Source organism: Natrix helvetica, assembly GCF_964273705.1.
Source record: "Natrix helvetica genome assembly, chromosome: 2".
In the NCBI taxonomy this organism is placed as follows: domain Eukaryota; kingdom Metazoa; phylum Chordata; class Lepidosauria; order Squamata; family Natricidae; genus Natrix; species Natrix helvetica.
The window spans coordinates 251738004-251765467 of NC_138552.1; the positions used below are offsets into that span (position 1 = coordinate 251738004).

The 27464-nt window shown below is 41.0% G+C and overlaps 1 protein-coding gene across 1 annotated transcript in view; it reads left to right on the forward strand.

The window, feature by feature from the left end:
- TTC7A (tetratricopeptide repeat domain 7A) overlaps positions 1-27464 on the forward strand; it is a 201788-nt gene that overhangs the window by 48922 nt on the left and 125402 nt on the right. The window contains exons 9-10 of the mRNA XM_081940769.1: positions 3085-3222; positions 6258-6341. Coding sequence (XP_081796895.1) covers positions 3085-3222; positions 6258-6341 — 222 coding nt within the window. The remainder of the gene's footprint in view (positions 1-3084; positions 3223-6257; positions 6342-27464) is intronic.

Genomic DNA, 27464 nt, shown 5'->3' on the forward strand with positions numbered 1-27464 from the left:
GGAAAAGCTGTTCTGTTTTGACATAGATGGCTTCTTTGACCCCTGTTTCTAACCAGTGGTACTCTCTGTCCAGAATGTGGACTTTGCTGTCTTCAAAAGAGTCTTTCAAATGCAGATGGACTGCTAAATCTTGTCCTGATGATTTTGTTCTCCTGTGTTGTGTCATGAGTTTGTGAAGTGGTTGTTTTGTTTCCCCAATGTCCAGGTCTGCACGTCTTTCTGCATTGCACTGCATATACCACATTGCTCAGTTTGTGTCTGGTGTTTTGTCTTTGGGGTGGACAAGCTTCCGCCTTAATGTATAATTAAGTTTAAAGTGTGCCTGTATTTTGAAAATGCTCCTGAGATTTTCAGATATTCCTGCAACATATGGGATTACAATATGGTCCGTTTGTTGTTGTCTTTTTTTGTCTGCTGGATCTTTTTGTGGATTTCTGGATTTCACTCTGGTATTTTGGACAGATTCCTGGAATCTGAACTCTAGTTGTGTTCCCTTTGCACAGTGCCCAGTCTGGTCCATATTTCACCAAGTCTTTAGATGGAGTTACATGTATCTCTTATTTTTGGTAATCCCCCAACATTATGGTAATTTGCTCATTCAAGCGAATATTTTATCTGCTAAGGCATTCTGTGCTAAGGCATTGCTTTAGCGTTCCTAGTTTGGCTCACTGACAAATGCTCAAAATAGCTGACTCTGATGTGAGGCTGATTACCAGTTTCCAGAACATGTGGGGGTATGTTCAGGGCAGCTATTTTTCACAAAGCAATGGTGCAGCAGTGTTACTGATGCAGAAACTTTTAAATAGTACAATATACAAAATGGAAAGATGTTAATTAACACTGTTGATTATTATGCGCATCTATGCATCTCAACGTATCTCAGTGTGTGTCTTTTAAATTTTCCTTCACTCTAGGATAAAGAAGTACTGTTGATTATGATACACAAAAGAATAATTTCCAAAGCAACTTTCGTTTCTTATCCTTCATCGAATAAGTTACATATGTCTTTGTCACACAAGGTCCTTCAGTTTTATTTGTGGTTCTGGAAGGTGAACATTGATGGTTAGTTTCCTGTCACGTTGGGATGAGCAGAAGTAAAAATTATACTGTAAGAACTAAAATAGGTAGATCATAGTTTAAAATCACAAAAAAGAAAAAAAGAAAAACACCCCCCCTCCGCTAAATTTCCTCCCACTCCTTTGTCCCCTAAAATTTCAGATCTGGTTTTTGGTGGTGAATGGTTTGCTTACTCCTTTCCTTATAAAAACCAACCATCCAACCAGACAGTTAGCTCTATCTGTCAGAATTATGTTCGAAATTAGTAATATATTATCTCCCAAATCAATTTTATTTCTTCACTTGTGGTTTTTCTTTTCCTGAAATGTTAAATAATGAAATTCAGGAAGAGGATATAAGATGAAATGCTGTGCAGATGGTGTAGTACTAACAATTATGCAAACATAAAACTCTATAAGATAGTGGATGAAAATAAACCAAGACTTTGGTCGATTCTCTGGATGTAAAATTAGCAAACAGCCAGACACAAACTTTCCACTTTTAATTTTCTTGGCTCTTGCTGAACTAAGCGACCTCCAAAATATCTCAGAGCTGGCAGAAATGACCAATCCATTCACATAAATTTCACTGCTAAAGTGGTTACAGCCAACTTTCAGTAATAATAAAACCATGAACGGAAATTAAGCAGAGCCATCAGCCCCGTATTGAAAACAAATTCCAAGTAGTTATTCACATGGGGGACAGATATGTCCTTCCAGCGGCAATATTAATTTAGACACAGGTATAGTTGTTTTCCATTTGAACACAGCAACATCTGAAGGAGGTGGGGCCTAATATCTGCCTTTGGCTCAAGGGTTTTAAGTTCTGCACCCCATGTTAAAATTATATTAAATGGCTGATGCCTGTGAGTATCAGTTGCTGAGGAATAGCAGTGGGAGAAGGTTGTTATGTTCCATCCTGTATGTGGGTTTCCCAGAGGCTGTTGGAAACAACAATTTGGATTCAACTAGGCCCTGAATTTAATCCAGCAAGGTTTTTCTTTCACATTTGCTCAAACATAATTGCTATTTTTGGACCTTTTTATGATTGAGAGATTTTTAGAGTATAGATAGAGCATATAACCAGTCACATATATTATGTTTCTGTTGTGACCCAGCAGGAGCTGTTGGAGCTGCAACCAGACTCCGACAACGAGGGGTCTGATGAGTTGGCTCTGGAAGATGTGGAGGACCCTGGACAGGGTTCTGACTCCGAGCAGTGGCATGGAGCAGTGGTGAAAGCCAAAGGGAGTGTGCTCCTGACGTCATTCATTGGAGCAGTGGGGAGGAGACAAGGGAGGTGGTTCTGGATGCCCAACAACGGAGAGCTAATAGACGTAAAGAACAGCTATGCAGTTACAGGAGATAATTGAACTCAGGTGGTTGTAATTAGGCTCCTCTCAAGACTGTATAAAAGAAATGACTTTATGCAAACTGTTCGCAGGAATCAACGTATTTACTAGAGCTGGAGACGCTATCGGGGCTGTCTTGGCAGGCTGGATTGCTGCCAAGGTCTAGTCTGTGCAGGATTGCTGCCAAGGTCTAGTCTGTGTGTTAATAAATCCTAGCAGTATCTTTGTCTCGGCGTGCTTTGGTGTGTGAAGAGGGGGGGGGGGGTCAGAACATGTTTCTATTTATTTCTGGAATAAAACCAAGCATGAATCGGACTGTTGTAATATAAAACAACCCTAAGATTCATAGACTGGGAACATTAAATGTTGCATTAAAATGATGTGCAAAGATAAGTAAGAAATAATAGGATTAAATGGCAGGATAATTATGTTTGAATGTCAGTTCAGAGAACAGCAGACATTGCAAAAAGACTTTTACGACTATCATTATGAGTTCACTCCCCCCCCCCCCAAATATGACAATACTGTACTGTTTCCTGGCTTTCTCTTAGTGATCTGCCATTTTGAAATAATGTCTTGAAAACATCAGTTACTGCAATGCTTGGCCCATAAAAAGAGCTGAAGGCCTTTCTAAGATACTTTTGGTCCTCTTTTAAAACGTCTGAATTCATTCCCAGGCAAACCAGGATGCAGTAATCAGCCGGGCTCCTGATCAGAAAGATGACCGAGCCATCAGTTTCCAGAATACATCAGCAGTTTATGATCTTCTGAGTATCACTTTGGGCAGAAGAGGACAGTATGTCATGCTTTCTGAGGTATTTATTTATTTATTTATTTATTTATTTGTTTGTTTGTTTGTTAGTTAGTTAGTTAGTTAGTTAGTTAGTTAGTTAGTTAGTGCTACCCAACAGAGTGGCCCCACAGTAGAATAAGCAAAATGTAAAACAAAAACAAAACCGTACAACAGATGAACCAGACTAGAAAAGTAGGAAAGGGATGAGATAGTGAATCTAGCAAACCAGTGGTGGGTTCTGGATCCTGTCACAACCAGTATGCTGTGCACGGTGTCAGGCGTTCTAGTCGGGCACGCGTGCTGCGCATGCATGCACACGCCACCGCCCTGCAACACCCAGCTGCTCAGCGGAGGTTGCGCAGGTGCCGCACGCCGTGCATGCGTGTGCAATTGGCCGGTGGCATTATAAACAGCTATGGAACGTGGGCTGGCCAAACAAGCCATCGTACCGGTACGGTGCCCGCTGTTCCCGGATACTACCGGTACAGCTGTACCAGTCCATACCGCCCAGAACCCACCACTGTGGCAAACCCCACATAACATATACCACCATCAGGAGGTTCCAGCCACTTCATTCCAAGGCCTGACTGAACAGCTAGGTCTTTAAGACTCTCCAGAAAATTACCAGGGTGAGAGCCATCTGGTTCTCAGAGGCAACAGTACTCCAGAAGGCAGATGCCATGACAGAGAAGAGATACGCTTCCTGGGTCTTGGTAGATGACTTTGTTTGATTGAAGGAACCTCGCGCATGCCAACCCTGTCAGCTCATATTGGTTGGGTAGAAGCAAGCTAGCAACCAATACAACTTGCAGACCAGAATTATCACATTCAGGAGAGGTTGGAGCTTTTGAGTTGTCTTTCAGGGTAAACCTGATGTAGAGCTCATTGAAATAGTCAACCTGTGTGAGATGATTAGAATGTGAGTGACTATCTAAAGGGTTTCCAGGTCCAAGAGAGGATGCAGTTGGTTTACCAGGTGAAATATATTTTGTATTTCTGGGTCAACCCTGTAGCTGACCTGACCAGAGCCATCTTGGAGCCTCAGTGTTGCCACACTAGAGCTGAGGGATAGGGAGGGGGGGATTAGAGATACCTGGGGTTTGTAGCCAAAATAAAATACTTACTTTTGGGACCCAAGGACATTCTCACAACAGGACCGTGGAAGGAGGAGTGAGGTCACTAGGCAACCAGAGAGTGTTTTGATTGGCCCATGTAACTCATAGTTTGGGATTGAGGAAAATTAGGTGAAAACCATGGGAGACTTCAAAGTCAGTTTTCACCAGTTTTGTCCAATATGATATATCCAATAAAGCTATTCTTTGAGGAATTCATCTGGCTTGGAGTTTTGCTTGTTATGGGTCTATTACTTGGAACATTAAACCAACATTAAACCGACTCTGAAGGGTCTCACGGTTTTATACCTTTGCTAGATTTGTAATATTTTGTAAACATTAAGCCCCGCCCTCAAATCATATTGTGTTTATATTTACCATGCTGCATTACATGCTATATCTATTGGAAATATTTTGGATGTTAGTTTTGCTGAAGATAGATCTGGAGTCCAGCTTTGAAGAAAACTATATAAGCTTGCATCCTAAGTATTGTAACAATAGCATGAAGGATAATTGTAGGCACTGAAAACACTTTATTTCGATCCCATTTGTGGACTTAATCCACCTCAGATAGCCCTTTCTTCATGCATGCTTTTTTTAAAAACCCAAAACACTGCACTATCAGAATGTGTCTCTCCTCCTTCAGGCTTGCTCTCCCTCCCTTTCTCTCTCTCTTCCCACCCTCTCTGTTGTTGTATATGTGTCAGTGGTGGGTTTCCATTTTTTTACTACTGGTTCTCTTGTGCACGCTAATGCCCGCTGTGACACTTCTGTGCATATGCAGAAGCGTCCGGGTGGGTGGGCGGAGCCTCCCGCCACCACCACTACTGGTTCACCCGATCCGGGCCGAAACGGCAGCAACCCACCTCTGATATGTATATGAGGGGTGGGCTTTGAAAAGTGTAGCAAGGGAGATACAGATGGCATCTCCCCCCAGCACGTCTTTCCAAAATGTTCAAAAATCTGGCCCCAAACTGTTGGAAGTGTAAAAGAACACCAGGCACTTTCTATCATATGTGGTGGACGTGCAATGAGGCAAAAAAATATTGGAAAATGATTCAATCATGGTTAGAACAAATTATGTTTAAACCAGAAACTTTTCTCCTAGGCATAATACCGGAGGGGTTTAAGAAAGATACACTTTATCTAATTATACTAACTGCAGCGCGCATAATCTATGCACAGTATAGGAAAAAATAAAATACACCATCAGAGCTAGATATAATCAGAAAAGTGTTGGCCTGTGCAGAAGCAGATAGGCTCACTCTTGAACTTAAAAATAAAGGGGAATCAGAATATTTTTGAAGTATGGAATAGATTTTATGATTGGTATAAGACAAGATGACAAGACTGGAACAAATGCATATATTGTGATTGGACAGAAGGATAGACAATGTATTAAATAGATTAATTGTTAATGGTTGAAACTAGCTGTATATAATGTGAATGTATGGTCACTTCGACTCCACGGTATTGCATTGTTTTAAATGTAAAAATAATAAAAATATATTTTTAAAAAAAGTGTAGCAAGGGGTTTTGTGCCTGGTTGCTGGGTGGGTGTGGCCATGATGAGCATGGCCTAGTTGGCCTCCTGCACTACGGCGGGGTGGTGGTGGCATTTTTGCCCTCCAGGGGGTCCGGAGGCCCTCTGGAGACCAAAAAAGTGCCTGTTTCCAGCCTTCCCAAACTTATGAACTTAGGTCCGTTTTTTGCCTTCCCCAAGTCTCTGTGCACACCCTGTACTTACCTGCATCCAAAACGGCCACGTGGGGACTCCTGGGAGGGGCGGGGTGGGGTGGGTGGGGCTAGCCAAGAGTGGGATTTGGGGGTTTTCCGAACTGCACAGAGTCTTAGCTAGAGTTTCTCCCAAACCCCTGAGAATTCCCAGCAGCCCACCTCTGTTACATGTATATGCATATGTATAATCAATACTTTTTGTCCCCAGTGTTTAGAACGAGCAATGAAGCTTGCATTTGGTGAATTTCATCTCTGGTACCAGTTGGCTCTGGCCATGACAGCTTGTGGCAAGGTAAGACTTAAACAAGCAAACAGACTATTATATAGATAGAATTATTGCTATTATCTGAACTTGAAAACAAAATGCAATCTGAAATATTAGTGCTAAAATCATACAAGTGTATGTTAGTTGCCCTTTTCAAATTTTTCCTATGTAATATAGTAATAATTTGTAACAATGATCATTCTTTTTGAATATAGATGCATTGAATGTCTAATAGAGTAACTAACCAAAAGTAAGGCAGTAGGTTCTGCATACTCAGAGAATACCCACATTATACATTTATACTACATATAGTATGAAAATGTGTAAAATAAAGAGAACGATAAATAATTACTTTTAAAAAATATGATGAACACAAACCTATCTGCTTCAATGCAAGGCACAAGGCAACCAAGTTTTTTCTTCTTAAAAAAATCTACCAAAATTTTCATAATAATCCACCTTCAGTTTTCTTATATCCTTGAAATTTCAGCAGCCAAACTGAAATGGAGAAAAATATTCTGTTTTTGTTGTTGAAAAAATGGGATTCAAAAAGCCCTGCCAATGTATGAAAATTACCCAATGATCCACCAGAAGATTTAGATGTTCTTCTATCTAGATCTCTTTCAGGCTGATTCCTAAACTGATGAAATATCATAGAATTAAGTGACATTATATTTGTGTATTATTATTATTATTATTAGGACTATATAAAGAAAACTTCCTGATAGTAAGAGCTATATGGCAAAAGAAAAGTCTAAATCTGGAGGTTGTGACGTCTTGGTAGCTAAATATTTTTAAGAATAACTAGATGGCCACCTCTCATGAATACTTTAATTGGTTTTTCTGCACATTGAAGAGGGTTGTAGTAGCTCAGTGTTTCTCAACCATGGCAATGAAATTCACATATCTTAAAATTGCCAAGGTTGAGAAACATTAAATTAGATTATCCTTGTGAACCCTTTCAATTCTAGAATTCTATCTATGAAAGACTCTGGCAGAAAAAAAAATGTCCTCCTTTATCTGATAGTCTTTCAATCCTACTTTCAAAATGTTACTAAGAGAGTCATGCTACATTTAAGAGGGAGAGATACAATTTGGAGAACTGTAAAAATTACAATTTTTACTACACACCATGATTCTAGAGATTCAGAGTTAGGGGAAGGGAATGATCAGCAAAGATAATCTTATCCAGTAAAGCCACTAAACACATAATATCTTTTTTTAATTGTCCTGGACCACAGCCAAGTCCAAACTTTATTAAAAACAAGATCTTACATTTGAGGTTTACTTTCATATATGTAGTGCTGAAAATGGGACTCATAAATCTTTGATTATCACGGAAACAGTTTGATGAGTCCTTCTATTTCCACAGACACCTTCACATTTGGAAAATACATGTATTCTTTCAAGTATAAACAGAGAAACTTTTAGTCTATATAGATTATATATAGGGGACTGGAGACTAAAACATATGAAGAACGGTTGCAGGAACTGGGTATGTTAGCTTAAGAGAAAGAAGGACTAGGGGAGACATGATAGCATTGTTCCAATATCTCAGGGGTTGCCACAAAGAAGAGGGAGTCAAACTATTCTCCAAGGCACCTGAGGGTAGAGCAAGAAGCAATGGGTGGAAACTAATCAAGGAGAGAAGCAACTTAGAAATGAGGAGAAATTTCCTGACAGTTAGGACAATTAATCAGTGGAACAGCTTGCCTCCAGAAGTTGTGAATGCCCCAACACTGGAAGTCTTTAAGAAGATGTTGGATAGCCATTTGTCTGAAACGGTATAGGGTTTCCTGCCTAGGCAGGGGGTTGGACTAGAAGACCTCCAAGGTCCCTTCCAACTCTACTATTGTGTTGTATTGTATTGTATTATGCTCATTGCTAAACAAGATTGTTTTGATTCAGCATTCCATTCTGCTTATTTCGCACTTAATAAAATATTGCATTTAAAATATTAAGCTATTGAAATGACAACTTTATTATCATTTTTTGCTGTTCATCTTGTTGCTAGGCAGCTCTTAATAGAAATCCATCTTGCTGATCAGCTGTTTAATGACATATCAAGGTGGTCGTTAACAAGCTATATGTATATTGATATATCCAAATTAAGCTTTGGGTGACCCATGAGCTTTGGATCTTAGTCTGTGGTATTTTTCCTTGGACATGTCATCATGCGAATAGATTGTTTCTTCTAGGTCAGATAATTATGTGGGGTAGAGTTGAGAGCTGGGCAGAACATGAGACCAAGCTGAATATTATTTAGTAGTGAGCTAACTTAATAATTGCTATATTTATGTACTGATTGTCTTCCACATTGGGAGTGAGGAGAGAGAAATCCAACTAAGAGCTCACTGTATTTTCAGTAGAATAGGGCCACTGAAAAGTGGAATCTTTTAAGCAGCAGAAAGGTTGAAAGACGGTACCACCCAGAGGTGGTATTCAGCTGGTTATCTCTGGTTTGGGCGTACTGGTAGCGGGGGCTGCAAGAGGCTCCGCCCATCTGCCCCAACGTAATGTGCAACGTTCTGCGCATATGCAGAAGGTGGCGTGAGTGAGCAAAGCAAGCAAGTGTGTGCTCACATTTGCAAACTGGTAGGGAAGGGAAGTGAGTCCCACTGCTGATACCATCTTAGAAATGAAGAGGCTATGACTGTCTAGTTCTGATCTGCCCCAAGAGAGAGCCCTATGTTTGTCTTATACTGATGGTTGTTCTGGTGGCTCAAACCTGTCCATGGACTAGCACAGTTCTCTATTAGTCAAGAAGATAGATCAGACTGTTTCCTAGGGAGGTTTTTAATGCATAGCAACTTTTGTGTCCAATGGTGTTTTTAGGTCATTCTAATTTCTAGTTTAGATTCTGTGGATATTCTATTTTCCATACAGGTGCAAATAGTCCTTGACTTACAACTGCTCATTTAACAATGGTTGTAAATTACCACATCCTTGGAAAAAGTGACTTATGACCCATTCTTGAAGTTATGATTGCTGCACCACTCCCATGGTCACATGATTGAATTTCGGCACTTGGCAGCTGGCTCACCTTTATGATGGTTGCAGTGTCTTGCCATCATGGGATCATGATTTGTGACCTTCCCAGCCAGCATCCAGCAAACTAAGTCAGTTCAGGGAACCTGATTCTGTTAATGTCCATGGTAAAAAAAAAAAAAGGTTATAGAATTTTATGCAATCACATGATGACTCACTTTAAGACTGCACTGACTTGCAGTGAAAACTCCAATCCCAATTGTGGTTGTAAGTTGAGGACTACCTTGACTATAAGTAGTCCTTGACTTACAATCATTTGTTTAATGACTGCTTAAAGTTATGATGGTGTTGAAAAAGGTGGCTTATAACTGCTGTCCACACTGATTGTTGCAATGTCTCCATGGCCATATGATCAAAATTTGGATATTTGGGAACTGCCATTTGTTTCCAACAGTTGCTGCATGCTGGGCTCATATGCTCCCCCATTTATGACCTTTCCAGGGGGCTTCTGACAAGCAAAGTTTGGGGGATGCACCAGCCAGATTTTATTCTTCACCAAGGCATTGAGACATGTATAAATCTGATGTCACACATTTGTTGGTTTAAATAAAATATAAGATAAATGAACAGAATTAAATTACGGAATGTTTTGCATGAATCTGGTAGTAAAAATTGGTCATCGAATGAGAAAAGAGCAATATAAGACATCATAAGACATAATGTGTGTGTCAGGGGAAAAAATGCCCTGGGGAAAATCTGAGATCAATGGACCGTGGCTGATTCCCTTCCGCATATCTTTTGAAATATTGAGAAAAATAAAAGTCTTTAAAAGTATTCTAATTAATAAACAAACTTTAATAATAAAATAAAAGTAAATGAAACAGAAAATAACTAATTGTTACATTTTGATAATAAAAGCTACGTCTGCCAAGCTGGCAGCCGAACAAAGAAGAAGAGAATTTAGTTCTGGAATGTGTAAACGCATGCGCAATAAATCACTTTCAGATAAGAACTTTTTGTTTTATGACCTGCGCAATAAAGCTTTCTTAGTTTAACTCTTGAGTGTCAGTTTAGGCAGTTCAGGCCTAGCAAACCTTTTAACATCGTGACACCCCTTCTTTTGCTAGTCTGGGCTGACGTCATCAAATCATCAATTAAGGCACATCTTAAAGAGAAGGATGGTTGATAATGATAGGAAGATACTGAGAGTTACAGTGATTAATATTGCTACAAACTAGATTTAGTTATTTTTTCCTATAATTTCTTGTCTTCTTTTGCACTTTACATAACATTGCTTACTGCAAAAGAGACTAGTTTTAGGCATGTATGTATATAAGTCAAATGCAAATGTGTGGATAAAATCATATCTTTCTTTTTAAAGATACTGCTAAGTATGCTAAGGACCTTTTCTGATCTCCAGCATACTTAGAAGAACTGTCACTGTATTATAGGGTCCACAGGGCATGTGTATAACTATTACATTTTGTATTCAACTGGAATCTCTAAATATAAATACAAATCAAACAGCTAGAAAGAGAAAAACACTTAACTAAACTAATATAAAACTTTAAAACTTCAGTGCAATCTTTATTTTTTTCAAAAAAAAAAAGACACAATGGAAGGCACAAAAATGGGAAAAGAAAATAGCCTTATTACCAGTCGATTTTACCAAGCCTAGAGAAATATGTTTCTCTTCCTTTCTACCATCCTGTTCAACAAGTACAGCTTAGAGGCAGAGCTAAGCACTTGTTCTTTACGCTCAAATTAACCATGACCTTCAGTTTTTTATTTGATTCAGGCTAGCTTGGAGAATGATGAGCAATCCATTACTGGAAATATTTAAAAAGAAGTGGACGTCAACTATCAAAGATGATATCCAGCATTGTTGAGTTGACCACTGAGGTTGATTAGATGATCACCAATTAGATTTACCCTACCTAGAGTACCTATATAAATGTATCATTCTAAGAGATAACATCCCTGTATTTTTCAATAGATACTGCATTAAAAGTCAAAGATCAAATCCAGAGAGACTGGGTTCCTGTCAGTGATCCAGTGGAGACGCCCATGGCGAGTCTTGAGGCTTCCATCTGGGAGGAGTTTGACTTGGTTGCCATCGAGGATTTGGACAGATTGCGTGGACGACTGCGACCCACCACATGTTTATTGGACCCGTGTCCCTCCTGGCTTGTACTGGCATCCTGGGAGGTTACACGAGACTGGCTCCTGGGCCTAGTGAATGCTTCGTTGGGAGAGGGGTCTCTCCCGGCCGCCTTGAAAGAGGCGGTGGTGAGACCCTTGCTCAAGAAGCCTTCCCTGGACCCTTTGGAGCTGGCCAATTATCGTCCTGTCTCCAACCTTCCCTTCTTGGCGAAGGTTGTAGAGAGTGTGGTGGCCTACCAGTTCCCACGACATCTGGAGGAAAATGATTATCTAGACCCGCGCCAGTCCGGCTTCCGCCCCGGTCACAGCACGGAGACGGCCTTGGTCGCGTTGGTGGATGATCTCTGGAGGGCCAGAGATAGAGGTTGTTCCTCTATCCTGGTCCTATTAGACCTCTCGGCGGCTTTTGATACCATCGACCATGGTATCCTGCTGCGCCGGCTGGAGGGGTTGGGGGTCCGGGGCACCGTTTTGCGGTGGTTCGGCTCCTACCTTTCCGACCGGACGCAGCGTGTGTTGACAGGAGAAGAGAGGTCGACCCTACACCCCCTTACCTGTGGGGTGCCACAGGGGTCGGTCCTCTCGCCACTCCTGTTCAACACATATATGAAGCCGCTGGGTGAGATCATCCGTGGTTTCGGGGTGGGATACCATCTGTACGCTGATGATACTCAGCTGTACTTTTCCACCCCGAACCACCCCAACGAGGCCATCGAAGTGATGTCCCGGTGTGTGGAAGCCGTACGGATCTGGATGGATGACAACCGACTCAAGCTCAACCCTTCCAAGACGGAGTGGCTGTGGGTACCAGCTCCCCGGTTCAGCCAATTAATTCCATCATTGGCCATTGGGGGCATCCATCTTGCCCCCGTGGAGCGGGCGCGCAATTTGGGCGTCCTCCTAGATGCCCGGCTGTCCATGGATGACCATGTGACAGCCGTGGCAAGGGGGGCGTTCCACCAGGTTCGCCTGGTGCGCCAATTGCGCCCCCTACTGGACCGGGATGCCTTGCGCACAGTCACTCATGCGCTGGTGACGTCTCGCTTGGACTACTGTAACGCTCTCTACATGGGGCTTCCCTTGAAATGCACCCGGAGGCTGCAGTTGGTCCAGAACGCAGCCGCGCGGGTAATTATGGGGAGTACTAGGTACTCCCACGTGACACCGCTCCTGCGCGAGCTGCACTGGCTTCCTGTGGCCTATCGGGTGCGTTTCAAGGTTTTGATAACTATCTTTAAAGCGCTCCATGGCTTAGGACCTAGTTACTTGCGGGATCGTATTCTGCCCCATACATCCCTGCGACCAATTCGCTCGCACAGAGAGGGGCTCCTCCAGGTGCCGTCCGCTAGACAATGTCGTGGGGCGGCGCCTAGGAGTAGAGCCTTCTCTGTGGCGGGCCCAGCCCTGTGGAATGACCTCCCTCCGGATATTAGGAATACCTCTGACCTCCGCTCCTTCCGTATCAAGCTTAAGACCCACCTATTCCAAGCAGCTGGCCTGGCTCAACTTTGATTTAACCATATCGCTCCTGACGGGTTTTTAACTGGGTATTTTAATTCATTTAATTTCTAGGGGTTTTAAATACAGTATTTTAATTGTTTTTATCAATTGATCTCCTCCTTTTGTATGTATGTATGTTTTAGTGTATCTTTGTTATATGTTTGTTTTGTTTACATATTTATTTCGAATGTTTCGTTGTACGCCGCCCCGAGTCCTTCGGGAGAGGGTGCGGCTAAGAAATAAATATATTATTATTATTATTATTATTAAAGAGATAGAGACAGTTACATCCTTCTTCCAGGCCCAGCTTCAGCTAGCCACTTGCTTAGAGTACACCTACACTTTGTTTCTCAACTGTCTCATTTAGCAACCATTCACAGTTAGGACAAATAACTGTGATGAAAAAATAACTCTACAACCAATCCTCACACCTACAACCTCCACAGGTCTTTAAAGCAAAGGAAAGCTGAAGTAAGATCATAAGTACAGTCATGGCTTCACTTAGTGACCATTTGCTTAATGACTGAGTTGCTGGTCCCAATTGTAGGAATTCTGACTAGCATCTTCCAAATGCACTAAACTACAATTCCGATCATCCCAGCATCATGACCACTGATGCATGCAGTAATATGCCTATAAGGAATCCTAAAGCTATTTTGTTAAATCTCTTCATATTAGTCTTCCAGGGCTAGCCAGAAAGTCAGTATCAGCAAGATCCAGATAATATTCATTTTATTTGAATGAGAAATCAGTCAGTTGTTTTGAATCACAACATACATACATATTTGAGAAATATAAATGAAATAATGAGGCAAATTAATAACAAGGTTCAAATTTGTTTTCTTTATGAATTCATCGGTGAGCCTTTGAAAAGGAAAATCACTTTTGGTGAGAACAATAATAGTGACACAATAAAACTGTAAAATAACCTTTTAAAGATCATCTACTCATAGACGCTATTCCTGTTCTTATTAGAATAATAAATAGCAATAATAAGAATAATGAACAGGGATGTGGTGGCTCAGTGGGTAAGATGCTGAGCTTATCGATAAGAAAGGTCGGCAGTTCAGTGGTTCGAATTCCTAGTGCCGCGTAACGGAGTGACCTCCCATTGTCCCAGCTTCTGCCAACCTAGCAATTCAAAAGCATGTAAAAATGCAAGTAGAAAAATAGGGGCCACCTTTGGTGGGAAGGTAACAGCGTTCTGTGCGCCTTTGGCATTTAGACATGCCGACCACATGACCACGGAGACATCTTCGGCTTTGAAATGGAGATGAGCACTGCCCCCTAGAGTCGGGAATGACGAGCACATATTTGTGAGGTGAACCTTTACCTTAAGAATAATGATAAGCTGTATTTTTAATAGTAGTTGTTGGTCATGTGCCCAGCCCATAATACCTTAAGCAGAAAGAATGTGATCCCTACTTTATCAGCATAATAAATTGTTCTCAGCTGTGTCAATGAAGATTCTCAACTATCCAGTATTGTTGTCTGGAAGTTGAGTCATGGCAGCTGGACTTTTCTTTCTTTTTGGTTTGAAACTTTTCGCTGCTTTTCCAAGGCGCTCCATTCTCGGAAGTAGTGAAACCAAAAAGAAAAATGTCCCGTTGCCATGACTCAACTTCCAGTGTTCTCAGTTGTACACAGTGTCAAGGATATTCTCTTCTTCTTTGCTAGCAAAGGAAAGCTTGCCCAGTTATACTGAGTAGGGTATTTGTCTCTGTCAAGGACTCTTCCTTACATACTCTGTCTCTCTTCCTCTGCTTAATTCAGGAAGAGACCGGCTGGACTATTACATAACTTGGAGGTACCTAAGGTGGAAAAATAGATAACATTTCATTTCCAACACATTGGAACCAATAGTTATTGTTATAGGGCAGGGGTGTCCAAACTTTTTGCAAGGAGGGCCAGATTTGGTGATGTGAAAATGTGTGGGGCCGATCATTCAGCCTGACATTCTTTGAACCCTTAACATTAAATGTGAATTAACTACCGTATTTTTTGGAGTATAAGACGCACCAAGATTTTGAAGAGGCAAATTTAGAAAAAAGTTTTTGCACTCTCCCCAAAACGGCCCATTTTTCGTGAAAATGGGCCTTTTTTTAAAGGGCATGAATAGCCCTTAAGAGGCTTCTAGAGTGCTCCTGGGGGCTGGGGGGGGGGCAAAGTTGAGCAAAAAACGGCCCGTTTTCTGCTCATTTATGCCCTCCACAGTCCTCAGGAGCACTCTGAAAACCTCCTAAAGGCTATGCACAGCCATTTTGGTGAAGGAGGCAGAGTTTTGGGAGGCAAAAAATGCTGTATTCAGTGTATAAGGTGCACCCAGATTTTTAGCCTCTTTTTTGAGGGGAAAAAGATGCATCTTTATACTTTGAAAAATACGGTATTTTATGAAAGACTAAACAAATAACTCCAGTGGGGAGAAGAGGCTGCGGGCCACTTGCAATTTGAAAAAGGGCCGCATTTGGCCCCCGGGCCGCACTTTGGACATGCCTGTTATAGGGTTCCCCCCCCCTGATTTCTCCTTTTTTTTAAAAAAATCCAGTGATTCTGTGTGAGAAGACAGGGTGCTAGCAAGAAGAAAAAGGGGGAGGGCTACAAGAAAAGGCAGGTCAGCAGAACTAACTGGCATCTTTCAGGGGAGGAAGAGCCCAAATAATTTGCAACTTTGTGGATGATTGACAAGCAACGAAATCTCAGGAAGGGTAAAGCTTGCTGAGGAGTGTGAAATTGAGGAGGCAGAGCAGACGTGAATATTTCTAACTTGGTCCACTGTTCTCTAAAAACATCAACCCCACCAATTTGGTAATGTTTTAATTCTGTCTCATTCCAATTCCCTTCATGATTTCTGGATGTTAAATTTGGACATCACAGCAGAGAAATTACATATCTGGTGCTGTTTCATTTCAGATAAAAATGAGTAAAAGTTGAGATGATACTCTAGATCAGTGTTTCTCAAACTTGGCGACTTGAAGTCCACAGGACTTAAAGTCGCCAAGTTTGAGAAACACTGATCTAGATGTTTATAAAATGATACACAGTATGAGCAAGCAGCTTTTCTTCTTTCTAATCACATTACAATCCAGGGTCATCAGTACAACTGAATGGTTGGGGATTCACAGAGAAAATGTGAAACAAAACTCTCACAGAGCATAAACTACATAGATCAGGGGTGTCCAAACTTGGGAACTTTAAGACTTGTGGACTTCAACTCCCAGAATTCCCCAGCCAGCCATGCTGGCTGGGGAATTCTGGGAGTTGAAGTCCACAAGTCTTAAAGTTCCCAAGTTTGGACACCCCTGACATAGATGAAGTGATAATACCAGTTTATCTTTAAAATGGGATGGGACAAATTCATAGAGGATTGTCAGACCCAAAACACATGGTGGTTCCTTCCAACTAAATTCTTTATTGTTTCACATCTGTAGCCAAAATCTTGCCAAACTGTGGACTCCACTATCTATAAAATACTCTGTGAACTATTAGGGAAGGGCTGTTTTCACTCTCTTTTTCTCACACATAATATCTGGACTAAGTTGCCTTTTACTCCTCTGGAGTGCACCCACTTCCTTACTGCATTCCATCGCAAGGTTAATGCTATTGGTACAGTGGTGGGATTCAAATGTTTTTACTACCAGTTCTATGGATGTGGCTTGGTGGGCGTGGCAAGGGAAAGTTACTGCAAAATCCCCATTCCCTCCCGATCAGCTGGCACTTGGGAGGCAAAGAATAGATGGAGGAGGGGCCAGTCAGAGATGGTATTTACCGGTTCTCCGAACTACTCAAAATTTCCGTTACCGGTTCTCCAGAACTGGTTAGAACTTGCTGAATGCCACCTCTGTATTAGTAGCAATATGATGGCATAATTATTACCTTCAGGAGACTGGTTCCATATTCTAATATCAATATGGGAGTTATAATGGGTTTACTCCCCTGTTCTACTTCAGACCTTTGAAGGAGCATCTGGCTGGTCACTGTGGGAAAGTGGGTGAATAAGATGGACCTTGTCTTGTGCTATATTGATGTTTAGCATTATCCACTCTAATTGATAACATAGATGTCAAACCAGCCTCCCTCAACAACCAAGAAAGAAACCACTCAACTCCATTTTGCAGAATTAAGAGTACTTTTACTGGTTATGAAAAGATAGCAGCTAAGCAAAGCAAGGTCTGAGGCAAAAGCACGTGAAATCATACATATCAATATTTGTCCAACCCCTCCCCCCAGTAACCCCCATCCCACTGTCCAATCTGCAAATCCCTCAGGTGTCATTTGGATTTCATCTTCAAGGAGCATCATCAGGTTGGTATGCAGGACAGTTAGCCTTGACCAACACCAAACACCAGTCTTCAGCATGTGCAGTAGATGGCGAGAACAAAACTCCCTTTTAACAATCTCTCCTGTACTAAATCTTCCCCTCCCAAATACCAAGCCCCTTCTCCCTGTTTCAATGGCAGCCGAAAACAAATAGCGAAGCAGAGGCTGACAATAGGATCTGATGTTTGCAGTACTGCTGCTTCCCTGTCAATGTCTCTTAATAAGACAGCAAAGAAGACAGCCTCATTCAACTGACTCCTGAAATATTTTCTGGGCAACATGAAGAGGAGAATTTGCAAATAGATGCTTTGCTCTTGCCGATATCTTGTTTACTTGAAGGCTTTGCGTGGGTGAGAGAATAAAACAGTTTCTAGCTGATGTTTGCCATGCTATTACAATTTTGGCAAAGAATATTCCACAGAAAATGTACCATGAGGTTTCTCTGCAATCTATTGCCTCTGTTTATTTCACTTTCAACTCCTGGACTTATTAAAAAATATATAGTGTTATACAAAATTGAGGAGCTCCACTGAAATTTAATATAGTTTGACAGAGCATGTTGGTATCCAAAGACTGTGATAGAATTTTTGCAAAAACAGCTTTAAAAACTAACAAATTTATTACAACGTTTGCTTTCATGGATAGAGTACACTGTAGCAGATTTATGAGGTCTATTCCTTAGCTGCTGGTAGAGGTGTGCATGTATGCACAACCACATTCACTGGAAAGGTATATATAACAAGAAAGTTTGGGATAATGCACTAGGTTGGAAACTGGGAGACTGTGAGTTCTGGTCCCGTCTTAGGCAAAAAGCCCAGCTGGATGACCTTGGGCTTGTCACACTCTCTCAGCCCTGGGAAGGAGGCAAGGGCAAACCACTTCTGAAAATGCCTTGCCAAGAAACTGCAGTCACTAGGAGCCAAGACCAACTGGAAATCACAAAGGTTAAAAAAAGGTGAAGATAAAGGTTTCCCCCTGCTAGTTGTGTCCGACACTAGGAGATGGTGCTCATTTCCAATTCACATGACCATGAGAACCTCTTCAGACAACACTGACTAAGAGTCAGTGCTGTCTGAAGAGGTTCTCATGGTCATGTGGCCTGCTGACTGTACAACAAAGGTGTATGGAACACTGTTATCTTCCCACCAAAGTGCTACCTTTTTATCTATTTGGATTTAGATGCTTTGAAACTGCTAGGTTGGCAGGAGCTGGGATAAGTAATGGAAGCTCACTCCATCAGGCAGTACTTGGTCTCGAATTGCCAACCTTCCAGTCAACAAGTCCAGGGTGTTAACAGCTCAGCCATCGCACCCCCAGAAATCCATATATTGTGATTCTGGAGAATTCTGTGATTCTCCATATGTTGTTGACTTCAAGCTCCTATTCTAGAAAGTGAAGTGAGTGGGATGCTGAGTGTTGCAATTCACTTGTGGGAACCCACAACTTCCCCACCTATTAGATTAGAATTGGTAATTAAATCAATTTGACCTGAGTTTTATCACCCATGCTTAAACCTAGACCAGTGGCCCCCAACCTTTTGGGCACCAGGGACTGGTTTTGTGGAGAGAGGTTTTTCCATGGACCAGATGGGGTGTGGTTTCGCGTGCTGCCTGCATCCTGGGGCTTTGCTTATTTTCGGGGCCCAGTTGCTGGCATGCTGCAGACTGGTGTCAGTCCGTAGACCAGGGGTTGGGGACACCTGACCTAGACTATATACAGCTTTAGGGCTGGAACAGGGAAAGTTGGATTCACTCCCCCCTGTTCAAATCCAGGTCTGACCATACGTAGGTAGTTCTCAACTTACGATCACAATCGAGCCCAAAATTTATGTTGCTAAGCAAGACAGTTGTTAAGTGAATTGAGCTCCGTTTTATGACTTTTCTTGCCACAGTTGTTAAGCAAATCACTGCATTTGTTAAGTTAGTAATATGGTTGTTAGATTAACCTGGCTTCCGCACTGACTTTGCTTGTAAGAAGATCACAAAAGGTGATGACATGACCCAAGGATCTTACAGCCCTCAGAAATAGGAATCAGTTGCCAAGATCTGAATTCTGATCATGAGACCACGGGGGGGGGGGGAGGGGGAGTGCAACAATTGTGTGGAAAACAGTCATAAGTCACTTTTTTCAGTGCCATTGTAATTTCTAACAGTCACTAAATGAACTGTGGTAAGACAAGTACTACCTGTGTTGCTGTATAGCCAAGTTTATTTTTTGCCATAGTTAACAAACACAGGAAGCACCAGCTACATATACAGTATTGTTATCATCATCATCAAGAACCACAATGACATTGATGTCTATGGCAGAAATGAAATTGCTCAAAAAGGTGATCATAATGCATAACAAACTATCTATCTTGATGTTTACAGTCTTTCAAGGGTCTTCTACACCATTAAAGAGGGGTGTGTGTAATTTCAGTGCCGCAACAGCAAGGGTGAGGTTTGATTTGGGATGCTCCTTCTGTTACTCTCCTTACAAAAGCTTACCGCGGTTGCTAAGTAACCCGATGGGGAAAAAGAAGAAGAAACATTTGTCTTTGCATTGCAGTCAGGAGCCCCGAAGGATGCAAAGGTTTTAGAAAGCTCCTGAAATAGCAGAAGCATGGAAAGAAGTTTAAGATTGTAACCAAGTCTTAAATCAACAGACGTACAAAGTTCAGTTAGCCCAGAAGATGCCGCCCAATATTTTTGCAAGAAGACCAAGGGCATGTGTAATAAGGAGGGAGATTCTTCTTTAAAGCTGCACACCACATGGAGATTTCCAAAGTTGCCTGGAAAAAAAAATCAGCAAAATCATTGTGATCCAGCTAAAGCCATTGCTGCAGTGCCTGGATTGTAGCCTGTGAGTTGAAGAACGAATATGGAGTATCAGGACTTCTTTACATTAGAATGCGCAAATTATGTAGGGGTCTTGTGGCTGCTTAACAAAGAGCATTAAAATGGATTCACTAGTCATTTTGTTTGTTCCCATCTCCTACATGTAGTGGCAAATCTGTACCAAAACCATATTGACATTAACCAAAATATGATATTGTAATGAGGTGTGTATAATCAATGTACATCTTTCTTTCTAATCTAAAGTCTTTCTGAATTTCTTGGATTATAACTCCCAGATTTCCTAGTTTAAGGACATTTTGAGGATGCATCTAGGGGCAGAATGTTGCAAAGGTGGCTACTATTAACTATGACCTCCTGATGTCTTCAGAATGAAAAGCAATATATCTCTGAATACTAGTTTTTGAAGCTGAAATGGCTCTTGCCCACATGACCTACTTATTTCTTAATAGAACCATCGTTGTTAGCTACTATGGAATATTGGCCGACATAGATTTTTTTATCAGATCCAGCACACTTCTTCCTTTAAAAAAAAAAAGACAACTATTCAAATCCCTCGCTACAAGTGAGGCCACTTTTCTTTTTTCAACTACTGTGGAGGAAGGAATTTTAGGTGTGATGTGACAAATTAAAAGCAAGCATTGCAATTCCAAACTGAGAGGTATGTTTGATTTTAAAAATGAATTGGTAAAATCCATCTCATCATTAATCAGAGGGATCCTAATATGGAAGCTGTATCTAGATTTAAGAAAACCTTGTACTGTATTGAGATTCTACTGTGGTTTAAAGTCTAATCACTAATAAGTCTAATTATTACTATCTTGCAGTGAACTTTGCAAACAATGTACTTTCCACCCACAGTCTGACAGAGGAATACAAACATTTTAATTATCTGATTATTTAGACCCTGCACAATAGAGTGTACTCTATTGTTGTTGTTTTTTTAAACAAAATTTTATTGGTTTTTTAGAAAATAAAAAGGAAAGGGGTATTGGAATGGGTTACAAATTTTGGCAGTTACAATATGTAGAAGGTGTCCCCGCCCCCCATACTCATAGTATTCATTTAAACAAATAATTCAATACTAAATAATGATAATTTGTCAGCATGTACATTCAGATAATAATTTCAATCAATTTATATCAAACCGATTTCCTTATTCATTTTTGTGATCTGAGTTTTCTTGGTATTGCCCCTTCTCCCCCCGGCAGCAGGGCTCCGGCCCCTCCTGTGTCTTGTATGTCTGGTGTAGGATCATCAGGTTTATCTAGGAGTGCTTTATTTTTTTCCATAAAAGCCTGAGCCTCTATGGTTGTATTAATTCTAACTCTTGTGTCCTCCCAGAATATTAACATACCTTCAGGCATCAGCCATCTGAACCACATCCCCTTCTGGTATAACTTCTTCGCTAATTGCGAATAGTTTTTTCTTTTCTCTCTCACTTTCTTGGGGATCTGTTTCAGAATGGTTATTTCTCTATCTTGATATTTCAACACTTGCCCCCTTTGTGCACTCAGAATCTCATCTCTTGTGGTCTTTCTGAGAAATTTAATATGTACCTCCCTGGGTACGTTATGTGTTCTAGCATATGCTGAATTTACTCTATAAACCAGATCCAATTCCCACCCCATCTGTTGTTTTTCTTTTTGAATGTATTCAGCCAAGATGTTTGTCATGATGTCCCTTAAATCTTCATCATCTGCCTCAACTACATTTTGGAACCTAAGGAAAAAGGACATTCTTTCAAATTCTGTTTTCATTTGGTGGATCTCAATCTCTTGGTTCCCCTTCTGCACCCCTTTCATCTCTCCCCTCATCTCAGCCGTCCCTCCCTCCAAAAGATCCAGTCTCTGTGTGTTTTTACTTGTCTGGTCTTGGTTCTGTTTAAGCTGCTCTCTCATCTCCTTTAGTTCACTTTTTATGTCTTCCTGTCCCTTTAAGATTTGTTGGAACATCTGTTGAAAATCTGTCTCAGCAGGTTTGGGCTGAATCAAAGATGTTAAAGTCTGTTGTCTGCTCGGACTGGATACTGTAGATGTCGGGGCGGAGACAGCAAAGCCCGGCTTCCCCGGGGGTGGTCTTTTAGGTGGCATTATGTTGAGCAGTAAAAGCTCAAAGTCAATACAGAGAGGAAGTTAAGGAGGGAAACCGCCGAGAGAGATCAGGAGACTAGGAGTCCAAGCAGAGGGGAAATTGTTCTAATTACTTCTGGCAATAGAGTAATAGAGTCCTTTGTTCCAAGGGAATCCAATTCAACAAGAGATTCGTCTGAGTGTCACGGAGACAAAGACAGGAAGCCTGAACCTCTATAGGTGGAGTCAATTTTCAATGTTTATAAAGACAACGGAAGTGTGCCATCTTGCCCTGCAGCTTCAGAATTAAGAGGCATAACAGAAAGTTTAGAAAGTTTCCAAAATTTTCAGATCATCACCTCATTTATAAAGTTAAAGTCCAAAATCCGCCTTCATTATGAGCGTGAAATCATTGGTTCGCTCTCTCCCTTCCTCCTCCTCTAGGGCCGAGAGCAAAAAAGTTTATAGCCGCCTGTCCGAAGGGGGGGGAAATCCCCCTCCCTCCAGTCACGCTTCACTAGCCGAGTTGAAAGCGATTTTAAAAGCAGCTGGCAGGTTTTTTTTCTTTCCTTTCCAACACACAAGGGAACGGGGGGAAGTTTCCACCTCACCACACAGCAACCGCGTCCTTCAAATAGCACGTTCTTCCAGCTGCCTCCTCACGAAGACGCCGCAGCGCCTCCCCATCATGCCTCCCGGTGCCTAGGGCGATGCGCCCCCCCGGCTGCCGCTGACTCAGGGGATCCCCCGCTACACCGCCCCTTCGGCAGGAGCCCACCAGAAGAGCGTGGGGCGAGCAGAGCCTGCCCATCGTGATCAGTAGCCGGAACCGGAAGTCCAGAGTGTACTCTATTGTTATTCTAATTTATAGCTCATACTGTATATGATTGTCTTTCACTCATTCTAGTATCAGACAAGATCATATGCACATGCAATATATTACACTCATGTATCCTATTCTGATCTGCCCAGTTGGAATTGAGTATCACAGAAGCCGATGGCTTCATCGAGTTGATTTGAATATAAAGAAAGATTTTTTTTTCTGTTTAAAAAACATTTCCTTTATTCCTGAAGCTCATGCAATGCACGTCATGGCTTACATAGCTGGAAATAGGTTTTCCCTCTCACACAATAGACGAAAAAGAAGGACAACAAATTCTAAAACTGCAGACTTCCTCCCATCACTAAAAGAAAAAAGATCTTAAGAATGGAGCGAGCCTTCAAAACACTCCAATGAAGGCTGAACAAATTGAATATTTAGAAGACTTGGAAGGGGAGGGAGGGTTCTGATATAATGTGAACTAAATAACTGAGGAGGTGGGAAAGGAAAGTAACAATTAGATTTCAGAATGGTATTGCTCACCTTTTTTTTCCCCTGGCACTTATCCCTCTATTATCACATATGTGATAGTTCCAAGGATAGGCACACTTTGCCAACTTCCTCACTCTGCTTTTCCTACTTATAAAGCACAATATGAGCATTTCCTGCCAATCTCTTTTATTCTGCAGTGTGTTTTTGATGATGCCTTCACTTTATTCTCAGCCCACGATTGAGACAGGTTTAACTTGAGCTTGGGTTTAAAGTAACTTTTTCCCTTAACCAGTGGCAATTTAAGAGAAAGAGCAATCTGCTGAACTTCCCTGCCCATGTTGCTGGGTGGCAGCACTCTCAGGTATATCAGAGGGAGCAAGATGAATCCTGTGTCAGTTGGTTACCTGGGACTGCCTTGAACCCCACACTTTTTTTCCTGTCTGGAAGGTGAGCAGACAGGATATGCACTGGCTGCCTGGTACCTGCAGGGTGAAAGAGATGCCCAGCAAAGGGTTTCAAAACAAGCTGGTAGATAATGGGCTGGAGGGTTGCCCAGTAAAGACTGATTTAACAGGCATCACCGGTGTATAGCCACCGTCATGGCCTGGTTCCCTTTTACTGCTACTCTTCCAAAGATAATTGCTTTCTCCAATGAATTCCCCTGCATGACATGGCCAAAGTAAGTGAGATGCAGTTTTGTGATTTTGTCTTCTAGTGATACGTCTGATGTTATGTGCTTGTTAGTCATCTTTGCTATCCAAGGAATACACAGCACCAGCCTTCTCCAGCACCAGAGCTCGAACGAGTCGATTTTATTTCTATCTTGCTTTTTGTGGACCTTAAAAAAGCAAGACGGGAAGACTATTAATAATGCATGGTAATGTCAGGATTGGTAGATGGTTTCCTACTGCTGGAACTATTAAGAAAGTGGGAAGATAGCAACACTTATGGGTTTAACTAGTAACTTTGCTTATCATATTCTAAGAAGGCACATTCTAAATCAGGACACCACTATTTGGCCGCAAATCAGAACAGGATTTATAGATACTCAAAGCAGAATGTGGAGAGCACATTAACCCAACCAAGGGGATAGACGCACAAGACTAACTCCAGTGTATAAAGGGAAAGCCATGCATTCCTGTAGTTTGTCCTGGATATGTTTGTATCTGTAAATGTACCATTTATAGTTATATACTTTAATATTCTTGTGAGCCACTTTAAAAAGTTAAAATCTGCCAGCATTTGCAATCTTTTGATATAATATAGATATAACATTTTGGTTTATGCTTACAGTAGATACACTACAGGGATTTAGTTAGAAATTCCAGGTAAATCTCAGTACTCATTTGAGAATCATTAAGTATGATAAGTAAATTTAATGACCGGGTATTTAAATACAGTTATTGGTCTGTTTATCTGCTGATCCCAACTCTCCAGATTCTTACAAGCTCTAGGGCACAAATAAGGGGCTGCTCTCCTTCTTGGGATGTGAATTGTGAATGTCTGAACTTGAAGCTTGGAAAGCAGCTTAGGCAAGCAGATGGCATTCATAGCTGGGTAATATGAAACAATGATCTGATTTCAACCCATTCAAGGCTAAGAAATACCACATGGCACATTTATTATTCCCTCTCCTGTATAGAGATAGCAAAGCATTGCCTGAATCCTTTTAGAGGAGGAAAAACATCTTAAGGACCACTATGAAGAATATTCTACTGATCTGATGAATAAAATCACTAAGAACTACTCCGAGCTGGACTTCAGCTGAATAGGTCCTATTGAGTTGGCCACAGTAGAGACTTGATTGATTACTTGTAAAGAGTTCGTGAGTTTTGAGAAACTCTTCCGAATTGTTAGGGTCATGATCTGGAGATACCACTTGGAGTTGCATGATGGTAAACCCTTCCCACATGTGAAAGTGGAGGTAGTTTACCTTGCCTTGTTAGAAGCAGCACAATACCTCAAGAAGGCATTGCTTTACCCAGCAGCACTAGATATGTTTTGACCAGTTTCCAACCTCTTATTTTCAATGAGGATTCAGGCCTGAGTACAATGTCAAAGCAGCATTAATTGCACTTGACCTTTGTAGGACCAGGGTAGATGTGGTGTGATTCCTCTTATTCAACTTGATCACTTAGCAGCTTTTAATGCCACTGATCATGCTTTCCTTTTGCGCAAACTCTGGGAGTTGCGGGGATGCTGGTTCTCTTCCATCAGGATTGGTTTTAGGTGGTGTTGGGGAGGAGACCTTTTTTTTATTGAAAAGTTTTAGTAGAATTTACAGATATTTCCCTTTCCCTCCCTCCATCCCAACCCTGCCACCCCTCCACCCCTCCCTCCCCTCAACTTCCCAGAGCAAAATACAGGGTATAAACATTTAACAATCATACACTAACATAAGCTAACTAACTATAACATCTTACCTCCCTCTTGTACTTTAACTCCCCTTTTATTAAGCTAAATTTGGATAAACTATAACATTCCTTATTCATTCATAAGCTAATTGAAGTTCCTTAGTCCAATGTTTATTTGAATATAGTCAATCCATCTTCTCCATTCCAACTTGTGTTTCTCCTCTGAATAGTCTTTCCAATATGCTGAAATTTTAGCCGTCTCTGCTAAATTAACTACTTTTAACGTCCAATCTTGAATAGTAAGCAATTCTTCCTTCCTCCAGCAATCTTGCTACCATTATCAAATTCAGAATCAAATTAGTCTCTATAATTGTACAGTCTGTAATTATATCTAGCAAAAACAACTGAAGAGTGAACTTTATCCGCTTTTTGAGAATATTTTAAATAACCCACCATATTTTTATCCAAAATGCTTTAGCTTCTTTACAAATCCACCATACATAATAATACATAGCATCAATACAATCACGTTTCCAACATTTAAATTATAAATTGGGATACACACAAGCTAACTTTTTAAGATCTAAAGACCATCTATAAAACATCTTATAAAAACTCTCTATCAAGTTTTAATCTTGCCTACATTTTTCATTTCTTACTCAAATCTTTTCCCATATTCCCATCATTATTAGACAAAATTATCAATATCTTTCTACCATTCTTCCATATTTGCATCTTTTTTTCCTTTTTTAAAAAGTCTTGGTATCATTTAAAGAAAAAATAAAAACTTAAACAAGACTTTCATTTTACTACTATTATCCTTCACAGCAAAAACTATTGTAAGTTCTCCCATTTATCCATCTCTATCTATATTTTGTGCCATAATGGTCATAATTATACTTATGTAATCTCCCATTTAAAATTGTAATATAGAGTCCTAAGTGGATAACCTTTTTTACTATCTCACATCCTGTTATTTTTCTGATTCTTCTTTTGGATTTATCCTGGGGTTGGTGGATATCCAGCCTTTAGTACATTACTGTAAAAATCTTTTGTCTTCCAAACTGAATTAAGACGATATCTTTCATCTAAATCATTCACCACCAATCCGGCTGGGGCCTCCCATCTATACTGTATCTGGCAATTTCTAAATTCATCAACTAGGAATGCATAATCCTTTCTGGATCTCAATATTTTAAAAGGAATTTCCTTCAGTACTGGCAGTGGTGGCACCTCCTGTCCTGCCACCTGTAGTTTGCTTTCGTAAGTCGCTTGTAATATTCCATTCCTTGTTTTCCTGGTAACAAAGTAGATTACAATATCTCTTGGTAGTTGTCTCTGTCTGGCAATCTTTGAATTAACACGATAAATTTTTTCAATCTGCCAATCATATTCTGCTTTTGGTTCACCAATTAACTGAGCGAAAGCTTCTGCAAAGATTTATTTCAGATTTTCTTGATTATCTTCTTTCAGGCCTCTTATTGCTCCTGGGGGATCTATGGGGAGCTCTACCCTTGCCCGACTGCTCTCCTCCCCCTCTTTTCCCGAGGGGAGAGTTTTCAAGCCGCCCCTCGCTGCTGTTCTAGCAGCTTAAATGCGATCACGAG